Raw genomic sequence first — 20382 nt, 5'->3', positions numbered from 1 at the left:
CCACAGCAATAAAGTGTACAGAATAACATAGCCGTTTAATTTAACAACCAGAGTTCAAAAGTACCTCCTCTGTGGTTTCCAGTGGTCCCAGTTAATATACATGAATTTGATTAAAAGTGTGTATTATCTTAAAGCCTTACTGATTTTGTGCACATGGATTTGTGGAAATACGAAAGCCGTTATGGAACATGTTTGCGAGAGTCTGCCAACATGTGATTTTCCGCAGAGCTTAACCTATCTTCTACTTGACATCTAATCAGCAGGGCATTAAAATACACACCTGCGTGGGTACGCAGAGATCTAAAAAAAAAAAAATACATCCTGACATATAAACACTCTGAAAGACCACATCCTGATGATTAGATAGTGGTTTGGCTACCAGGATTTAACAAGATGACAGAACGAATTTGCAGTGAAATGAGAATGACTCACGTACATCAGCAACAATGTGGCTTAGTGTCGTAAATTTAACAAATGCTTTTAGAATGAAATGTGCAACTTCATTATCGCCTTGAATAATGGAAAATGCATTTTGTAAATATTTATTTTTGCCTTATGATTTTAATAAACATATGAGAGAGCAACTCAAATCAAATTGAATCGGGTCAGCTGGACTTGGTCATGTGTCTTGGAAGACATGTGACATTAGACTATCTGGTCTAAATGTTGAGGAGGTCGGATATTTAAACCCTTGGAGTGTGTCACTGCAGGTTTTATATGGTAATGGCCTACAGATTCAATGTTGAGGGGCCTCGGGGTGCAGGGTGTGCCTCATTGAGGAGGAATATAACTGTTAATAACCTTTACCTTGCTCATTGGAGTCGCACACGGTCACTTTGTGTTTCATACAGTGACAAATATGACGGGGATTTAATCTGTGTAATTCTCCTCATTCATCTTCAAATTCAAGCATGTGCACTTTGGAAGGAAAGTCGCCCAAAGGAAAGCTACGAGTATGCAAACCACACAGGAAAGTTAAAATTCTAAAGCGCTAAACACTACTGCCACGACAATAAATCATGATGATAATTTTTTCAAATCAATGCGACGGAATGTTTTTTTACCCATACTGGTTTTGTACGTGAAGTTATACCTACAGTGAATATGTTATGTATGATATTTCGCTTGTTTTTACGACACTTTATGCAGTTAAGCAGTTGGTACATTCCTTTAATAATCGTCACTTGGTACGTTCCTGATTTGTTACGTGGAGGCGCCCGACCTCCGCCTGTTTTTCCCGGCAGCCTTTGCGAGTCTCCTTTATAAAGCCCGGGCTCCGTCAGTCGCGCCCTCTCGTGCCTCTGTAACCTTGCAGGTAACAACTCTTTATTATTTGTCTACGCTTTCGTTATTCTTGATCTGCTTTAATTTTTTATCTGAATGCCTTCAGAATGTGTTTTTGTACATGTTAACGCCACCACAGCTCTAGTTTTTATTGCTATTTTAAGCAGTAGCGGCCGATGCTAGCAGGCCTCAGCCACGTGCTGTTGCTCAGCATGGTACGCACGTGCACTTCATGGCTTTCTTTTTATAGCTTTAGCATTCAAATATAATTGTGTCGTCACCTGGTTGTGTGATGAAATGAATGTTGGTAGGGACATCTGAGTAAATGTGAGGAAACGCCAACTATTCTGACTCCCACGTGACGATTAGCTCGAGCCGTAGGCCGCAGGAATGACCTGCTACTGGCACTGCAGCGCTTTCATGATTGATCTACCTGTTTCAGCCTTTATAGAGTGTTTTACAAGAACTTAAGTTCGTGGAGCTGTGGTGAGGCCGTGGCTTTGCCTTGTCTGTTGGTCAACTAAGAGTTCATTGTGAAGGATGAAATGATTAAACGATGCTCTCTCTCCAGGTTCATCATGAGATTGCAGTTTTCAGATGCCATGCTTCTCCCAACTGGTGAGTCCCTTTTTTATGGCCGGGCTGTAGTAATTTCTGGAAGTCATTGATGAATCTAATATAAGAGTAGTGGACAGAAGTGATTTCTGAGCATTTGAACTACTGAGACTTGACTGTTAACATGGTTCTTCATCCACCCAACCTATACCGTGCTCATGAAAGTTTCTTTTCAGGTGGGATGGTGAAGGAGCATCCAGCAGGTCACAAGGTGAGAAGGTTTCCTCTTGGAATACTAAAGCTTAATAATGCTCTTCTGAGGTGTTTCCTGTAGGTCCAGATTAGCTCTGCATGTTCAAATTTCCTCAGGAATGATTATTACCCTTTGACGGTTATTGGCACATTCTCCAAATTTGGCTTAAAGATTGAAAGGATGCATTTATGTTCATGTCTTAATTTGACTGATGTGTACATGTATGTTGTAGGATGGTATTTTAATTTAGAGGAAAAAAAATTAACACCATGCCAGTTACATGTGAGACTTGCTTGGTGCTTGCCTGTGCAGCGCCTAAAAGTGATTAGTCCACGGAAATGGTTCTTTGCCGGATTTACAGTCGTAATGTAAAAATATACTAAACTATCATGCTTGTTTAAGTATTGTAATATCTCATTTTGGTTTACATGTAATCCATTGGTAAATCATCTCAATTGCAGTTTAGGTTACAAGGAAAACTCAAATTGTAAACATTAATTATTGCCATGTAAATCTTTTTTCCTTTTTTCCCCCGCATATAAGACATGAGACTTGCCCAGACGCGCCTTGGTTGAAACTGTCTACATACAGTTTAGTGTATTTGTACATTATGACTGTAAATCCTAATAAAAGCATCTGCAACAGAAAGGACATCTCCAGCAATGGAATTGCTTTTTGCATAATTCCTAAAACTAGTTATTTGTCGACACCTCAGGGGCGCATTAGTCGCAACTCCTGTTCACCTTATGTCCTGTGATGACTCCTATTTGCTACTCTTGACAAGCTGGATGACGATACAGACGACCACCATGTCAATTTTCTGAGGCACATGTAGTTGAATGCTTTAAGCTGGTGGAGGAAGTGTTGATTACTAATATGAATCTTTCTACCTGCAGATGTGCTTCAGATTGCCCGTCACACCATGGCCACAGAAAAAAAGGTAATTGGGATAAATTTTAACTATCATTTGGTTACAGCTGTCTATGATGATTTTTGTTTAAAAAACAATGGGAATCTCTCTGAAAAGAGTGAACGATAACTTTTGTCTGATGCAGTGCAATGAAACCTCATTCCTATGAAATACATTTTGTAGTTTTCTAATTTCTTGTCGTTTGACTTTCAGATGGTCCTGATGGAGTGAGGGCTGGTCTTTGAAACACTGGATCACAGTTGATGGGTAAATCATGACTTTCACTTTGAAACCTCATTAAGAGACTGGTCTGTAGTGATGAGTGCATAGTTCAGCAGATGTCCATGACGAAGAACAATTGTCTTTCGCTCCTATCTGACGCAGCAGCTTCACTTAACCATTGAGTTCCCTGACGTCTGTGCAGGATGCTAATTGTGTCTTTGATTACAGATGCTGCTGCTGCTCCAGGACCAGGTCTCGGCAGATAACTTCTAGTGAAGGTGAGGTTTGGAGTCTCAAAATATCCTCTTAAAGTGGGATGCAATGATGAGTGCATAGTTCAGCAGATCACCATGACGATGAACAATTGTCTTTCGCTCCTATCTGATGCATCGGCTTCATTTGTCCTTTGTGCTTCATGACTTCGGTGGATGTTAATTCTGTCTTTCATCACAGATGCTGCTTCACTCTGGTGTCCTTCGAGTAAAGGTGAGGTTAAAGTCTAACATGGCGTCTTGTAGTGGGATGCAATGATGAGTGCATAGTTCAGCAGATTACATGACGAAGAAAAATTGTCTTTCGCTCCTATCTGATGCATCGGCTTCATTCATCATTGAGCTTCCTCGCTTTTATGGTCGGTGTTAATTCTATCTTTCGTTACAGATGCTGCCACACTGCACTTGACTCTTCAAGTAAAGGTGAGGCTGGAATCCAAAATGTCCTTTAAAGTTGGATGCAATGATGATTGCATAGTTCACCAGAAAAACATGACGAAGAATTTTTCTTTCCTGATGCATCAGTTTAATTTACTTGCTGTGTTCCGTCATTTCTGTCGTAGATATTTATTTTCCTCTTGTTACAGATGCTGCTGAGCCACAAAGCACTTTACTCTAACCAGAGTCTGCTGGATTGCTGAAACTTAAGAGTTTTACTGGTAAATATAATTTCCCACACCGACTCTGCTGCTATAATCTTATTGATGTGATGAATTTGAATCAGGTCGCTGATCCAGTTGAGGAAATCACTTTATTATTCTGATCTGCAATTTTAAAAATGTGGTCCTGTGTCACAAACTTGCATTATTTCACCTGAACTTTTGATCTTTGTAGACTCTGAAATTGGTTCAGCGCCGATCTTCGCTCATGGTGAGTACAAAATTATATTTGAAGTACATTGGGTCCAGGTAGATGGGGTTCAGTTCAGCTTGGCACTTGATCCTTGCACTGTGCCAAAAGCTGCCTCACCTGGGCCTCGTGTTTGTTGCTGAAGCAAACTACTGATCCTGTAGTCTGACCTGTGTGATGACAATGTGAAGACTGACTATAAACCATGGAGTCACCACTTATTAGCTCTAGCTGATGTGGTCAGCGATGCATTATATTGCATGGTTTGGTGTGTATGTTTGGTTAATTGATATCTTTATCCCTGCAGGTTAGAATCTTGTCGGTCTGAAAGATGAAGAACTTCTGAAGGTTCAGTCTTTGGTAAGTCTCAAACAAGTTGTTCAGTCTATGCTAAAGGTTGACCTCAAGCTGTGATGAAAAGATTCTGCCAAATGATTTGTGTTGATTATAACCCATACCGTTCCATTTTAGTCTGAGCTTGTTTGGTCAACAAGTTTATAGTCTCGCTTCTTGAAGTTTTCAGAGACGTAATGGCTGTTCTCTTTATTCCTCAGGTACTGTGCTCTCTGGGTTGTCACGTGGATCCAAACCAAATGTGCTATAATGAAAAGTGTGACTGAAAATAAAGTTGAAAAGAACAACTTGTCCCAAGTTTTTGTTTTTTCCTTCCTCTGACAGAAGCTCAAAAGTGACTTAAGCTTTAATAATGAGCATTGTCAATGCAGCCCAGGTTACATTAGTTGTTTAAGGAACGCTCTGACAAAATCCTGAGGTCTTCTGTACCGCTGGATAGACTGGAGATAAATCTGACTATTTAAGCCAAATATGTTTTGGGGTTTTTGTGGAGGATCCTGCTTACCTTGAATGGCATAGTCCTGGTTGGCCTGACACTCCCTCTCCCAGATGTTGCAGTAGATATAATTGGAAGTGTTAAGTGGACACACGGATGCTGTCCAGGTGGAAGTGACCGCCCCAGTCTGCGGTTGAGCTGCTGCATCTGCGATGAGCAAACCTGGGTTCAGTTATGCCTTTGGAGGGCAAAATCAACATTTACTTCTGCCAGGTTTTTTTCAATATTGTGCAGTGAATATCGTATTTGTCATTGAAAGCGGTGAAAAGTAAATTGACTTGTGTGAACTACAAGTGTATTTGACAATTGGCGCAAGGGTAATGAATTGTAGATTTATTTTTTCTGCTACAAGTTGCATTTAAAAGTAAATATACATTTAATTTAAATTGCATGTATTTTCAGCTAAAGCTTTAATTAGAAGTTGAGATAAATTTACAAAAAACTTTGCCTTTTAAAGCTGTTTACTGTTTCGATTGAAGCACCAGGGGGAAATAAATCTCATGCTTTGAGCTGCACGTATCTGCCCCAGGGAGCACAAATATGGTCAGTTGGGTCAATTCATTAGATAAGTGTATTGAACATTAAACTAGATGAGATGTACCGAGAGTTTCATTCAATTTCAAAGACGTTATTGTGGCATTATTTTACAATTCTGCACCGATGCAGGACTGAATTTTTTACCAAAAAGAAAAAGCAAACCTCTGGCCTGGAGATGCAAAACATGCCTTTTTCAGTTTTCCCTTAATCCATATAAAGAAATGTTCTGCGGGAGTAGTCCGGTATTCTCTATTCGATTACCTCAGAGGCATTTCTTTTGTTTATAAATGTTCTTAAACTACATAGACTTGACCCTCCGTACCACGAGAGGGAGCTCGCGTTCCGCCAACACAGTTTCAGGCTCACGGTTATAAGACTCTGAATCATTAAACTGTCACACACCGTTGAGCAATTCCTCTTGTTCCATTCTGGTTGCAATAGCTGTTAATATTGTTTGTCATTTGCCTATGGTCTATTTTTACGCACCGTGGAGTGGCCTGATGGGGGCGTCCTGAAATCACACACCTTCAGTGGGTTTAAGTCTGTTCGGCTGTGTAACACACGTGGGCCTTAAGATGGAGGAAAAATGTCGAGTTAAATTATTATGGTTGTGCAATTCAGTAAATACTTAAAGAAGTAGGTATTATAAACAGTCGTGGTAGTACCCGCCCCTCCGAGAGCAGGTGGTGCTACGAGCACGCAGCGGAGAAACCAAGCGCTCCTCCGTAGCTCCCACCCACCACAGCACGGGGGGAGGGGGTGATGCTTTAGGGGTGTCCTGCACGGAGCAGGCCACCGGTGAACCGCTGGATCCAGATAAATGGGAGCGAGGGCCCGGACCGCGGTGTCCAGTCTGCTTTGAGCCGCCTTGGGATCGCCTCTTCCCAGATGTCTGTGCGGTGGCTGCTGCCGCTGCTGCTGTGCGCTCTGCCCGCCGGGGCGGACCTCTTCCACCTGGACAGCATCTGCAACGTGTCCACTTACTACTTCAATTATATCTACTGTAACATCTGGGAGGGGGAGTGTCAGCCCAACCAGGACGATGCCACACAGCAAGGTAAGAGACGATGCGGGGGACCTCTGTCCTCTCGGGCCCTCACGGCCGTGCGGTGCTGGAAGAGCCCCCCCCGCACGGCCGGTGGCTGCGCCCCCCCTCAGTGTCCTCGGTGGTTGTTACTCTGTTACACGGTTGTTACTAAAGAGCATCTTCCTCTCGATGTGAGCAGTGCCCACCAGAGACCCGTGGTCAGGTCTGTCTCAGGACTACATCAGCCTGCTGCATCAGTGGTACTGTAGCCTGGGCCAGTGCTGTGAATCCGGGGACTGCAGGATAACCAACAACATCACAGGTCTGTCCATGCACACACACACACACACACACACACACACACACACACACACACACACACACACACACACACACACACACACACACACTTCTGTGCACAGGGTTCAGGCCAGTCTGGAAGAAGTGCTGGATATCATGAAGTCAGGTTATGAGATTACATGAAGAGATGGGATTGAGCCCACCCTTCATCCACAGACGACCTGTGTTTAGTCTTTATAGTCTTTTAGAGAAGAACTGCCTGCAGAATAAACTCACTAACTGTGCTTGAAGGATTGATGTTGTCAGGCTGCAAAGGAGAGTCTCGCTCAATACTGATTTATCTTCTGTTTATTCAAGTTGCAGGTTTTCAAGTTGTGAAAATTAACTATTAACACCACTATTTCTAAGAGCATTCTTCCTGTCACTCTCATTTGAAGCTTATGTGCAGTACTGAATACACTATTCCATGGATGGTAGAAAGGAATTACACTGACGTTACTGTATTTTACAAGTATTTGTGGTATATATTAGAATAACAGTATATATTTTCACAGTCATAGTGTAATCTGGTTTGTAGTACACCCACAATTTGAATTTCTATTCTTTGCATGTTTATCTAACAACTATTTTTATAAACGTTACTGTATGTCTGAGAAATGTGTTTTAAATATAATAATGTCATACAGGTAAATTGAATTATTTATTGCTTTTAATAAAATTAATAAATATATTAAAAAAATAATTTGAGAGTTTAAGATGATACTTGAGTATTTTCAGCAAAACAATGGCTTTGTATGTCATTGGGTACATTTTAAGCATATATATATTTTCATTTTTGTTCAATAACTTTAATTTTAGCAGGAACAAATTTATCAAGATGAAAAGAGACGAATAACTTAGAGATAAATATTTGACCATGCAGAAACCATATAAAACGAATCACATGGAAAACATTAACTCTAACAGTTAGTTAGGGAGGGAAATGTTGTATCGGTCCAAAACAAATATGTCTGTTGTAACACAACCAAGTGTCTCCTCTCCAGCATCTTAGAGGCTGGCCTTGACGATATGACGTGACAGATAAGCAGCTGATAACAGGCAGTGTGTGAAACAAATGTAAATTAATTCAGAATATTTCTTTCTGTGATTCATAAGAAGAGTCTGTTTGTGACTTACGTTGAAAAAAATAAATCCTTATAACCATTGTAACATGCCAGTAAATGTTTCTCCTAAGATGCTTACTCATTAAATTTTATTGTGTGTATGGACATGCTGCTCACGACAAGGCGGTGGAAAACTATTCCGATCATATCAGGTGTCTTAGACAATTAAAATATATTAGACGACACATTTTTTTTTAAGTTATTTAATTGCATGTTTTAAAAAAAACAAAAAACATTTATACACATGTCCCAAGTGTGTAAGTATTGAGGCGGGTGATTAAAATGATTTTAAATATGTGTGCACATGCAGGTCTGGCGAGGGATCTGCAGACCAAGCTTCACGGGCAGCACCTGGCTCAGTCGGTGGTGCTTAAAGCCATCCACGGTTTCATCAACAACCCCGAGTCCAACAAGCCGCTCACGCTCTCCTTCCACGGCTGGTCCGGCACCGGCAAGAACTTTGTGGCCCGGATCATAGCGGACAACCTTTACCGGGACGGGGTGAAGAGCGAGTGTGTCCGTCTGTTTATTGCCCCATTTCACTTCCCTCACGCCAGACTGGTGGACACGTACAAGGTGAGAGCCCACTTGGCACAGAGGTGCTGGTTTGTCTGCCAGGAACCAGGCATATGTTTAATCTGGGTTTTGTAATCCACTGTAGAAATGATAAAGTTCACAGTTCAGACAGAAGTCTTAAATCAAACACTGACTCCACAAGATGGGCACAGATACACATGATTTTTGGAGCCTGGAGATCGACCCACCAACCGGGGCCTCCGTTGACAGCCTGATCCCCTCTGAACACACATTTACACAATCACTGCATTTGATTTCAAAACGTTATTGACATAGACATCCTCCATAAAATCAGATTGAACTAGAAATAGTGCACAGGACCTTTAAACTGGTGGCGTTACTTCATAGTCCAACAACGGAACAAGAATACAGTCTTTTTTATTCTTCCTCCTTGTGTCCAGGGCCAGCTGCGAGAGGCCATCCGAGACATGGTCTTACGCTGTCCTCAGACCCTCTTTATCTTCGATGAGGCTGAAAAACTCCACCCAGGTCTCATCGATGCCATCAAACCGTACATGGATCACTATGACAACGTGGACGGGGTCAGCTACCGCAGAGCCGTCTTCCTCTTCCTGAGGTTCGTTGTTGAACGTTTGAGCCGCATCACATCTGCTGAAGTGGGATCAGACGCCACTGGGCCACATATTCTTTCAGCTCATTGTGATGAGCGATGCCTCTCTTTGTTTGGTCTATATTAGCCCTTTTAGGGGGTGTTCAGGTTTTCAGTCACTCTTGTCAGATGCATGCAAACAAATAGTCTCGTCAGTCAAAAGGAGAAAAGTGTTGTGATGCACTGATTTGATTGAGGCTAAGACTGATCCAAGACCACCGACACCCAAGGACTGACAATATGAAAAAAACATCACCTAACAATTTATTAAAGCACCCGCTTCTTGTTTTAGATAAATTTGTTATTTGTCATGTCATTTTAAAAGTCCCCAAGAGAATTATTTATTATTTTCCAGACATTTTTTCCTATGTAGTCCAAGAACAACTTACAAAATGCAAAAAAAAAGTAAAAAACAAACCCTCCTGTTTCTTTTACTTTGCGACCTGACCAGGGATTATCCAAACGTCTCCTAATCTCTACATCTTTGAAAATCATGTGGTGCCGCTGTGCCGCTTGTCTCTGCAGTAATATTGGAGGCGTAACAATCAATGACGTAGCGCTGGACTTCTGGCACTCTGGTCAGAATCGAGAAGACATCGGTATGGAAGATCTGGAACATCGACTACGAGCTGAGACGATGGAGTCTCAGGGTGAGTAAGCAGAGCGAGTTTCTTTTTTTGTTTTTGGACTTTTTATTTGGAAAAGAAACCCAAAACAAAACAAACAGATGTTGCTCCCAATGTTGTGCTTGTGTCACCAGTCCTTACCACTCAACCTGAGTGAAATCAAATCAAAAAGAAAAATAAATGAATAATAAATAAAGATAAAAGGGAATGTATTCTCACAAATCCCCTTTACTCACATCATCAGGGTATACCCTGACCCTGTATACAGATATCCGAACTTGCAATAATAATGATTAGAAATAAATATATAATAGAAAGCTAAACAATAACAGCCCTAATAATAACAACAAGTTTGTCCACCTCTACATGCACGTCTCTCTATATAATGAGTCCATTTCTTCCATCTGACTGCATGAATGCTCCTGTGATCAACAACTTACAATGTAATGAGAATAATAACGACGAAACCGACACTGATTATAATAAATGTCACAGACAACAGTCCAGTTCTTGAAACAAAGAACGAAACCTACGCAGATGAGTGGAGTCAAACAAAAGGGGTGTCTATCTATCTTGTCTTTCCGGGATCCTTAAACAGAAACCCTTTAAACTGGGACCCTGAAAAACCTAGTAATATATTTCCACCCAAATTTTCTCCAAGACAGAGCCAGACAGTGTTCGCCCCGGACAAGTTGCCAGTCCGTCACAACTTAGAGACAACACACACATTTTAGAGGGATTGTGGAAGGGAGCAGGAGTTACACAGGGAAAACATGCAAACACAGTGGGAAGCGGAAACCTTGTTGCAGTGTGCAAGAACGGCCAATGTCTTACCTTCCTATTGCAGTGAAGTCCATTAATGCTAAGCCTGTCAGCTTCAATGCCACGCTGCTTGGACAGTGCGTGTCATCACTAGGCATCAGACTGCCTCAAAAAACAACAACAACCTGTGTTTTGGCATTTTTTTACATTAGATTTGGTACCAAATTCAAAGTCAACATGATTTTTTATTTTTTTATTATTTTAGAGACAATTCATGTATGCGTCTGATTAATTCTTATGTGCAATATCACTTTCTTTCTTTTTTTTTTATCAGGTGGATTTGCTCAAAGTGAGCTGATGGCTGGCCACCTGATCGACTTCTTTGTTCCCTTCCTCCCTCTGGAGTACCGTCACGTCAAGCTCTGCGCACGAGACGCATACACAGCCCGAGGTCTGGAGACAGACGAAGCCACATTGGATGAGGTAGCCAAGGCAATGCTGTATGTTCCCAAAGAGGAGAGACTGTTCTCAGCCCAGGGATGCAAGTCCATACCGCAGAGGATCAACTTCTTTCTCCCCTAGAAGGAGAGACAGACAGGAAGCGAGAGACCTGGAGGAGGTGTACGATTGCTTTTCCAGCTCATCTGCACACAGAGCCACAGAGGAGATGTGTCTTCTTTGCTCTGCTCTGCATACCCCCCACCCCCCCACCCCCTATACCTCGCAGATACAGCATGTGTCTGTCCGGGTCCCTCAGAGGAGGCCAGACAGCAGAGCAGATCCCGTACCAGAGAGGAGAGCAGTGTGAGCCGCCTTGCGGAGGTCAGCAGGGGTCGCAGGAGGCGCGTTTGAGACAGAGTCGTCAATTTGAAGTGTGGCTGTTCTCCTACCCCTGCCTGGTTTGTGTCCTCACAGTGAAGAAGACAGTCTCTGTGCTGTTATGCAATAGATGGACACATGATTTAGTCGCACTCTTTTAACACCTGTTCACTTCACCTAAAGTCTGATTTGCACAGTTTTTTATGTTCAAACAAGGTCACCGTTCACGTCTGTCCAGCATCATCGTGCTTCCAAGAGTTGTTGTTATTTATTGATATCGTTTGTACCATATATGGACATTATACTGTAACAAGTTGTTTTGTGGAGTGGTTTAAATTCATTGTCTTTGGTTTAGGCATTACCTGAGATGGTAATTAAAGTGTCTTATGTTGTGGAGTGTGTAAAAGAGCGAACACACAAAGACTAATCATGGTCATGGAAAAGTGAAATAAAATGTTACTGCAAAACCTGTGAAAGGCCTAGTTTCAAAAATTCAAGTCAGCTGAAAGGCTTTTTATATGTGTCTGTATTTGTGATCCCTAATTTCTTTTTATCGTAGTTTTAAGTGGGTTTCTGTGAATATCATCATTGCTTATTATAACATAAAATGGTTTATTTGATGGCATGTTTTACCGCGTTACATCACTTTCACAAGTTTATCAAAAGGATCACAACAATATTTACATAATATCATTGAAATGAATTTTGTCAGACTTGGTTTGAAGAAATAAACACCCAGTAAACCAGCATCATTTCATTATTCTATGTTGTTACTGATCATTGGTTCAAACTGCAAATTAGTTTGTTATCTATGGCTTAAAGACAAAACATTGTCACATCGGTGGTACAACAATTCTGCTCTAAATTGTAATTTCTTTCACTTACCTAAATATGTGTTTTATGTTTAGATATATACATTTAATTTATTTAAGCTGGTTAATGGTAAATGGCAATAAATGCAAAATAAATATGTACAAATTAGGACAGTAGCAGGTCACACACTGGGTATTTATATACATTAGGTGCAGCTAACTTTTTCTGATGATTTTAATGAAGTCTCATTAAGAATTTGTTTTTTAGGTTCTTCTCTTTGAATACACGTTTTATTGTAAAATTTGGTAGTTCCTGTTAATATCTTTTATTAATGGAGACCAGAGCGATAACACATTTGAACACTTAGCAATTTAAGAGCCAGATTTTCACCACTGCTGTCTCCAATTCAACAAATACACGATCTCTATATCTGTATCTCTGTATATTAACTAAGATTGTGGGTGTGTATTGAACAGTACATCCACAAGTAAGTAGATCACAAATTCAAAATTGTACATTAAGTATGAGTTAAGCTATGCACCTGAAAAAATACACATAAGGGCAAGTAATACAAACTACTAAACTATTAATGTGAAATGTACTGTGGTTTCCTCTCACAGTCCAAAAACATACATGTGATGGTGATTAGTGAACATAAATTCCCCTTTGGTGTGAATGTGACTGTGTGTAGGATTGGCGACTTGTTGATGGTGTAACCTGTAATTGCTGGGATTGACTCCATGATTCTGCACTCAATTGGATAGATGGATGGATGGATGGATGGATGGATGGATGGATGGATGGATGGATGGATGGATGGATGGATGGATATTATGCCAGCTGTTCCTTTGACTCGAAACCTAACATTTTCTTTGTTATTCCACAGGCCAGAGTGCTCCATGTTACGGGCCAGTGTTGTCACAAGAGCCATATTTTGGACACCCCTGCTGAAAGTGTTGCTGGTTAAAAACACATGTCGATGAAGTCCATTCACTTTTGCATAACGTCCGTGAAGAATTGTGTCACTCTGATATTTCCAGGTGTAGTCAGAGTGTTATAATTCAGTAAATACGGACTAATTGTGGTATTTATTTCCCACACACCGTTATTTTATTGCTCCAGCATGTGATTCACCAGCGGCGCGTCAGTCTGCCTGTGGGCGTGAACCCACCCAACGCGTGGTCTGCTGTGATTGGCCACAGCCATCATTTCCCCGCGGACTCCGTCTTCCGATTGGCTGTCAGCAGCAGCGCTTCCTCGTTGACATCGGGGCCCGTCGTCCAATCAGCGTCAGACATCTGTTCCGTGCGGAGAGGAGCGCAGCCGCGTCGTCTCAGCGCTTTTCGCCGTAACATGACTGCATGAGAGGCCGGGAGAGACACCGCGCTGCCGCAACGTCTGCCAACACAGATAGACACAGAGATAATATTCACGCAGGGATTCGCAGGAGGTATCCGCGCTCCAGCTCGACACAATGACGGCCTTGTCGCTGCTGCTGGTGGCCGTGTCGGTCGCATCTTCACTGGCCGAGTCCACTGTGTATTTCCGAGAGCAATTTGAAGATGGGGGTGAGGTCTTCAGCACTTATCATTCCTTTTCTTCAGTCATATGGCTTTTGTGCATTGATAATAACATTTCCCCCCCGTTTTGAATCAGTGCACGACTGTCTAAAACCGGTCGTTTTAAATACATCATCACATTATTTTGATATTTCTTGCACCGACCGAGAGATGCATTGTCTACTCACTGGACCACCATTCATTCAGCTTTGACCCCCACACCCCTCCCTGTTCGCTGTGTTACCCACCCTCAGCTTCCACCAGACCTCGTCTGTCACCCCCTCCCTCCCCCTCTGCCGCACGCCCCTTCCCCGGTCTTTTCCCGGTGTCCTCCTGCAGCCAGCTGTCCTGCTCTTTCACTAGTGGAGGCAGCCATCAAACCCTGCAGAGGGACTCCACATTGGAGCTGCACCTGCGCTGATGCATCCTCCGGGGTGGAGTTGGTGGGGTCTTGTCACGGTGATTGTTGCTCAGCTGAACCTGACTTCATGTGTGCAGATGCCTGGAAGAGTCGCTGGGTGGAATCCAAGCACAAGACGGACTATGGCAAGTTCGTCCTCACCGCAGGGAAGTTTTATGGAGATGCAGAGAAGGACAAAGGTGAGTGGTTGACTCAAGTGTTTCCCCTGGATTTGCAATGAATTATACGTGTAAATACTTTTCACAATGTTGTTAATTGAGGTTTCAGTTCTTTACCTGATATGAGTTTATTTTCTTGTGGCATCTCTTGCTTACATTATCACATGGAGGCCAACGCTGTCATTTGCTCTCTATTCAAATTTGAATTTGAAATGAGTTATTATTTTACTGCTTCTGGACCAATGGTACAGCAGGTTAGACCACTGTTTTTCATCAGTTAAAGAAAAGATAATACATCTTTCTATGAATACCATGTTTTTATATATTTTTATTCCAAGGTCCCCTATATTGACAATATTAGATGATGTAGATTTGTTTTTTTTATGATTTTTTTTCACTTGCCACTAGAGGGAGCTAACGGACCACTGGTGGTACCCATTCCACAGTGCAAGAATCTTTTAGACTGTACTTTGTTACTGCTTCATCACTGGAGTCAGTCTCAGCTGATTAATGGTGACGGTGGCACACACATACACACTCTCAGTCAAAACCCACACATGCTCAAAAAGAACATCGAACCAGGGATTTATTATCACTGTGAGGTGAGACAGCTATCCACTACACCACTGTCCTGAGTGTAAACTTGATTAGCAAACAGATTTCTGTCATTTGGACCGCTTTTCAGTCTGGGAGTTTCACCAGATTGGTCCACTTTCTCTGTAGTGGAAGAAATAAATAGCACAGCAAATTAATGCCTATCAGTTTTTAATGAATAAGAGTTTCAAATAGGTGTCAAAGTCAATTGAAATTGTGTTTATGTAAATAAAATACTTATCAAGATCCTTTGATGGATAAGTTAAGAAAAACATTTTAACTGTTGAGATAAAATTAAAATAAAACATCTGAAATGAAGACGTTAGCTACCTCACTCTTTTGCCTTTTGCATTCACGTAGACATAAGCCTAGATTATTTATCCACACCAAACAGAACAGAGAGGACAATTTCCCCACAGAAAGAAGGCGTTTATTGTATGTGACGGGTGTGGCAAGGAACTGTCGTTTACACACAGCTGATCTGAATCAGATGACAGTGACAGAGTAGTAGTGTCAGTATAGCAACACTTAACACACACATTGTTTGAGAAAAATGTTTCATTTCAGAGACTTTTTTTTAATCAACATGCTAATCTTTTTTTCATATCACAGGTATCTACGAACATAAGTGTTGTTAGACATACTGCATATAGATGTCATAGGGTGAAACCAGAAATAAGCAAAATCTACTAAAAATATTGATACATGTGAGATTAAAATACAATAAAAATGGCAAACAACAGAAACGTTGCAGTCAAGTGGTCTGGTGCACGACAGTGAAGTTAAACCCAACTCTACTCAGGATGGTGGCCAATTTCTCTCTCTGAGAATATCGAACAGACAATATGAGAGTGCATCAATCGGTCCTGTATTTTCAGATACAGATGCTGCGTAGAGTCGAGTGTCATCGGTGTAACTGTGACATTTTTGTCTGTGAAAGTTTTAAAAGAAGCTGGGAAGATACTTCCCTCTACTGAATACGTTACTATTGCTCAGTGTCCTCGCATACAGCTCTAGACCTGAGGTTGAAAGGATGTTTGTGTTGATACATGGAGGGTTTACTCTTTGTAAACCTTCATCATCACCAAGGTCAAAACCTTTGAGTTGAGATAATGAAAAGCATTGTATTTGTACACTGTATTGTTTGTTATGTTATATGACAGGCTTTCTAGTGTGTGTTATGTCTTACATGTTTTGTAGTACTTGTGTTTGTTCTGTGTTTGGTGGTGTGTTTTTACCCCATGGGACTACGGATGGAAATTAGCTCCGAGCTAAATCTGGCATATTTACAGCACTGGCTGTCTGTTCATTAATATGTACTGTCGCATTCAAATAAATGAATGAAAATTAATTAAATTAAATAGAATTTGCTCTGAATGTATCACTGTGAGGTGTGATTCTAAAAATATCATGATAGAAGAGAAAAAGTACTACATTGAATGTGTTTCAGAGTTGATTTTTATATTCACTGGAGCTGCTTTGGTATTTGTCCTTGCATTACTTCATTATTCTGTTTCACAGGAGACTGAGAGCCTCCAAAATAAAAGTAACCCGTGTAAATTTAATGACACGGCACAAGGGAGTTGTACTTCGCCGGAGCCTGTCCACAGTAAAGCTGTTCTTATTGCAGGTCTGCAGACGAGCCAGGACGCCCGATTTTATGCTTTGTCAACACGGTTTGATGACTTCAGCAACACAGGCAAGCCTCTGGTCATCCAATTCACTGTGAAACATGAGCAAAGTATCGACTGTGGAGGAGGATACATCAAACTGTTCCCTTCCGAAGTCAGTCAAGAGGACATGTTTGGAGACTCCGTGTACAATATCATGTTTGGTACGTGGGAATAGTGATTGCTGTGTACTGAAGGATGCTGTCACTTATGACTACCTGTCATTAAAAACAATACAGGCATTTACAAAAAACAAAAACAAAAGTTGATTTATCTATTGTCGAGACATTCTAGACATGTTGGGAATCACAGGACCTCACCCACACACACACACACACACACACACACTTCACCCCCTCACTCAATTCATTTCCTAACAAGCATGTCTTGTATTGAGAGAGATTTTAAAGAACCTGCAAAGAAAACTGCTGGTGTGAGGTGACAGTGCTCACCGCTGCACATAGTGCCACCCCAAAGACGGTCTGTTTGCTGCTAATAGGTTCTCATTATGTTTTATCACATATTCCCACAGGGGACAGTCTTTCTGATACTGACTTTATGAAAGTGTGCAGGTTTTTCTGAGCAAATTACACCAACATTTCAAGCTTTAATCCATTTTTAGTCTCTTAACTTTGAGCATTATCTGATCCATTCAGGTCCTGATATTTGTGGCCCTGGCACAAAGAAAGTTCATGTGATCTTCAACTACAAAGGCAAGAACCATCTGATTAACAAGGACATCAGGTGCAAGGTAGGAGCTCAGGGGGAAAAAGTCGTCTTTCTGTTTGATATGAAACTGGAAAACTCTGAAATATCTTGTTAATTTTACAACTTCAGATTCAGAATATATAACCAGCTAAAATCTTGTGTTGTATTAAAATGTTTAATTTCTGTCTCATTTACGACAACAAACGCAAACGGTAAACATTCTTGTGTTTCCTGCAGGATGATGAATACACCCACTTGTACACGCTGATCGTCAAGCCCGACAACACGTACGAGGTTAAGATTGACAACAAAAAGGTTGAGTCTGGCAATCTGGAGGATGACTGGGATTTCCTGCCTCCCATAAAAATTAAGGACCCTGAGGCCAGAAAGCCAGAGGACTGGGATGACAGGGAGAAGATTCCTGATCCCGATGATAAGAAACCCGAGGTCTGACTGCTTGAAGCGTCTCTGAAACCTGTTTTGATGTCTTAGAACATGTTTTTCCTGAATCCTCATGTGGTGTTTGCGCTAATTTCAGAAGAAAAAAATAACCTCATTTTTGTATGAAATATGATTTTTTTTTAATAATATGTTAAAAAAAAAAAGAAATGTTGTTGTTGAAGGATTGGGACAAGCCCGAAAACATCCCAGATCCCGATGCCAAGAAGCCCGATGACTGGGATGACGAGATGGACGGAGAGTGGGAACCACCAATGGTCACCAACCCCGATTACAAGGTACACAATAAAAACTAACGGCGTCAGTAAGTAACTACAACAATTCATACAGTTAGTAGGTCACGTCAGAATCGCCTTTCGCACTTGTGTCTTTCTGAATTAGGAACTTTGAGTTTTTTCAGTCACGGAACATAAACCGAAGCTGAAGGAACATGTTTTCCTGTCTAAGAAAAAGCAATGCTGAACACTTGTGTGTGTGTGTGTGTGTGTGTGTGTGTGTGTGTGTGTGTGTGTGTGTGTGTGTGTGTGTGTGTGTGTGTGTGTGTGTGTGTGTGTGTGTGTGTGTGTGTGTGTGTGTGTGTGTGTGTGTGTGTGTGTGTGTGTGTGTGTGTGTGTGTGTGTGTGTGTGTGTGTGTGTGTGTGTGTGTGTGTGTGTGTGTGTGTGTGCGCGTCTCCGCAGGGTGAGTGGAAGCCCAGAGAGATCGATAACCCCGCCTACAAGGGCAAGTGGATTCACCCTGAGATTGAAAATCCAGAATACACAGCCGATAACGAGATCTATAAATATGATAGCATCGGGGTGATTGGGCTTGATCTGTGGCAGGTAAGACGCTACTGAAGCTTATTGAGAATTTCCAGCTTAATGCGAATTTGGAGAAATGAGCAAAACCATCAAGTGAATGCAGGAATTATTCTGATTCCATTTTTCTTGAAAGCTAACAGCTACTTGGTTTCGTGTTTTGGTGGAAACTATAAGTAATTAAAGTTTTGCGTGCAGACAAAGGGAGATGTTGTGCAGGTGGACGATGAAATGAGAGCTTGTGTACGAAACGTTCAGGATGACTCCTAATGTGCTTGTTGGCATTGGGCCATTAGCAGAATGAATGAACTGCTTGGCACTTTTGTTTTGGTGTAGGTCAAGTCTGGCACTATCTTTGACAACTTCCTGATCACCAATGACCCAAACCTGGCAGAGGAAGTCGGCAATGACACATGGGGCAAAACTAAGGTAATTACCAGTTTACAGATTATAGGAATGCATCATTCCTCTCATGCGTCACGGTCTTTCAATATGTGTTACCGCGCTGGTTTCGGTGTGCGGTGGGTTTTAACGTGACTACAAAGGTATGATGTCTTTATCTCTTTTTGACTTATGTTACTCTGTCCTTTTTGCTCCAGGACACTGAAAAGAAGATGAAGGAAGGCCAAGAGGAAGAGGAGAGGAAGAAACGTGAGGAGGAGGACAAGATGAGGAGAGAAGAGGCAAAGGAGGAAGACGAGGAGGAAGAAGAGGAGAAAGATGAGGAGGAGGAGGAGGAGGAAGAGGAGGAGGAGGGAGAAGAGCATGAGGAGGAAGAAGAGGACGAGGAGGAGGACGAGGATGATGAAGGCACAGACTCTAAACTCAAGGATGAGTTATAAACTCAGGACCTGTTCAGACTGGCCGTGTCAGGAAGAAGGTTGGAGACCGAATGACTGACACCCGGGGGGTTGGGGGGGGGGGGGCTTTTTCATTTGTTTCTTCTTTACAAGGCAAGGGTTCAGGCCAACAAAGGGCGATTGCTATCTTATTTGTTGTTTCATTGTGCTACTACTACTACTACTACTACTACTACTACTACTATTACTACCACAACAACTACTATTATTAAACGAGGAATAGTAACAGGATGAAAATGTCGACCTGAATGTCACAACCAGAATTTTTAAAACTCCCCGAGAAAATATGTAAACTGTCATTTGTGTTTTGAAGAAGTTTCAGTTCTTATGAAGTATAATGTTGTTGTGACATTAAAAGGTATATTTGATTTGTGGATGGTACCACAAACCTGTTTTGTTTACCTCACGTGTTTAGTTTGTCTTTTTGTTCTGTGTCCTTCTGTTTTTGTAAATGCAAAGTTTGACTTGGGTTAGATGTTGTTATGCAGATTAATTTATTTGATCAAAATGAGACTAAAAGGGGAACCAGAGTGCATTGACAGTATGTATATATATATATATATATATATATATATATATATATATATATATATATATATATATATATATATATAAGCCAGTTTCAATGAGGTGGTCACATGAGGTGCTTGAGATGAAGTCTTCTGTAGAGTTTTGTACTGTATACTTAACACTTTTTCACATCCATGCACATACTATAGTCTCGTGT

At 41.4% G+C, this 20382-nt stretch overlaps 2 protein-coding genes and 1 long non-coding RNA gene across 3 annotated transcripts; all 3 read left to right on the top strand.

The window, feature by feature from the left end:
* Positions 1-1257: 1257 nt before the first annotated feature.
* LOC308115600 lies at positions 1258-4984 on the top strand. The gene is made up of 12 exons (XR_013935702.1): positions 1258-1315; positions 1856-1902; positions 2076-2110; positions 2989-3032; positions 3216-3269; positions 3453-3502; positions 3678-3710; positions 3885-3919; positions 4084-4155; positions 4331-4366; positions 4653-4705; positions 4900-4984. It is a non-coding gene; the product is annotated as an uncharacterized lncRNA (long non-coding RNA).
* A 1128-nt stretch (positions 4985-6112) lies between these two features.
* On the top strand, positions 6113-12379 carry tor3a (torsin family 3, member A). Its single transcript, XM_080473134.1, has 6 exons — positions 6113-6789; positions 6959-7081; positions 8533-8798; positions 9200-9375; positions 9934-10058; positions 11131-12379. Exons 1-6 carry the CDS (start codon positions 6621-6623, stop codon positions 11376-11378), a joined length of 1107 nt encoding a protein of 368 aa, XP_080329260.1. The 5' UTR covers positions 6113-6620; the 3' UTR covers positions 11379-12379.
* A 1341-nt stretch (positions 12380-13720) lies between these two features.
* Positions 13721-20060, top strand: calr (calreticulin). Its single transcript, XM_080472605.1, has 9 exons — positions 13721-13996; positions 14486-14587; positions 16791-16994; positions 17487-17581; positions 17776-17985; positions 18162-18275; positions 18676-18819; positions 19132-19224; positions 19395-20060. Exons 1-9 carry the CDS (start codon positions 13903-13905, stop codon positions 19635-19637), a joined length of 1299 nt encoding a protein of 432 aa, XP_080328731.1. The 5' UTR covers positions 13721-13902; the 3' UTR covers positions 19638-20060.
* The last annotated feature ends 322 nt before the right edge of the window (positions 20061-20382 follow it).

This window comes from Lipophrys pholis, assembly GCF_963383615.2.
Source record: "Lipophrys pholis genome assembly, chromosome: 10".
Taxonomy (NCBI): Eukaryota; Metazoa; Chordata; class Actinopteri; order Blenniiformes; family Blenniidae; genus Lipophrys; species Lipophrys pholis.
This window is presented reverse-complemented; position numbering and strand designations above follow the sequence as displayed.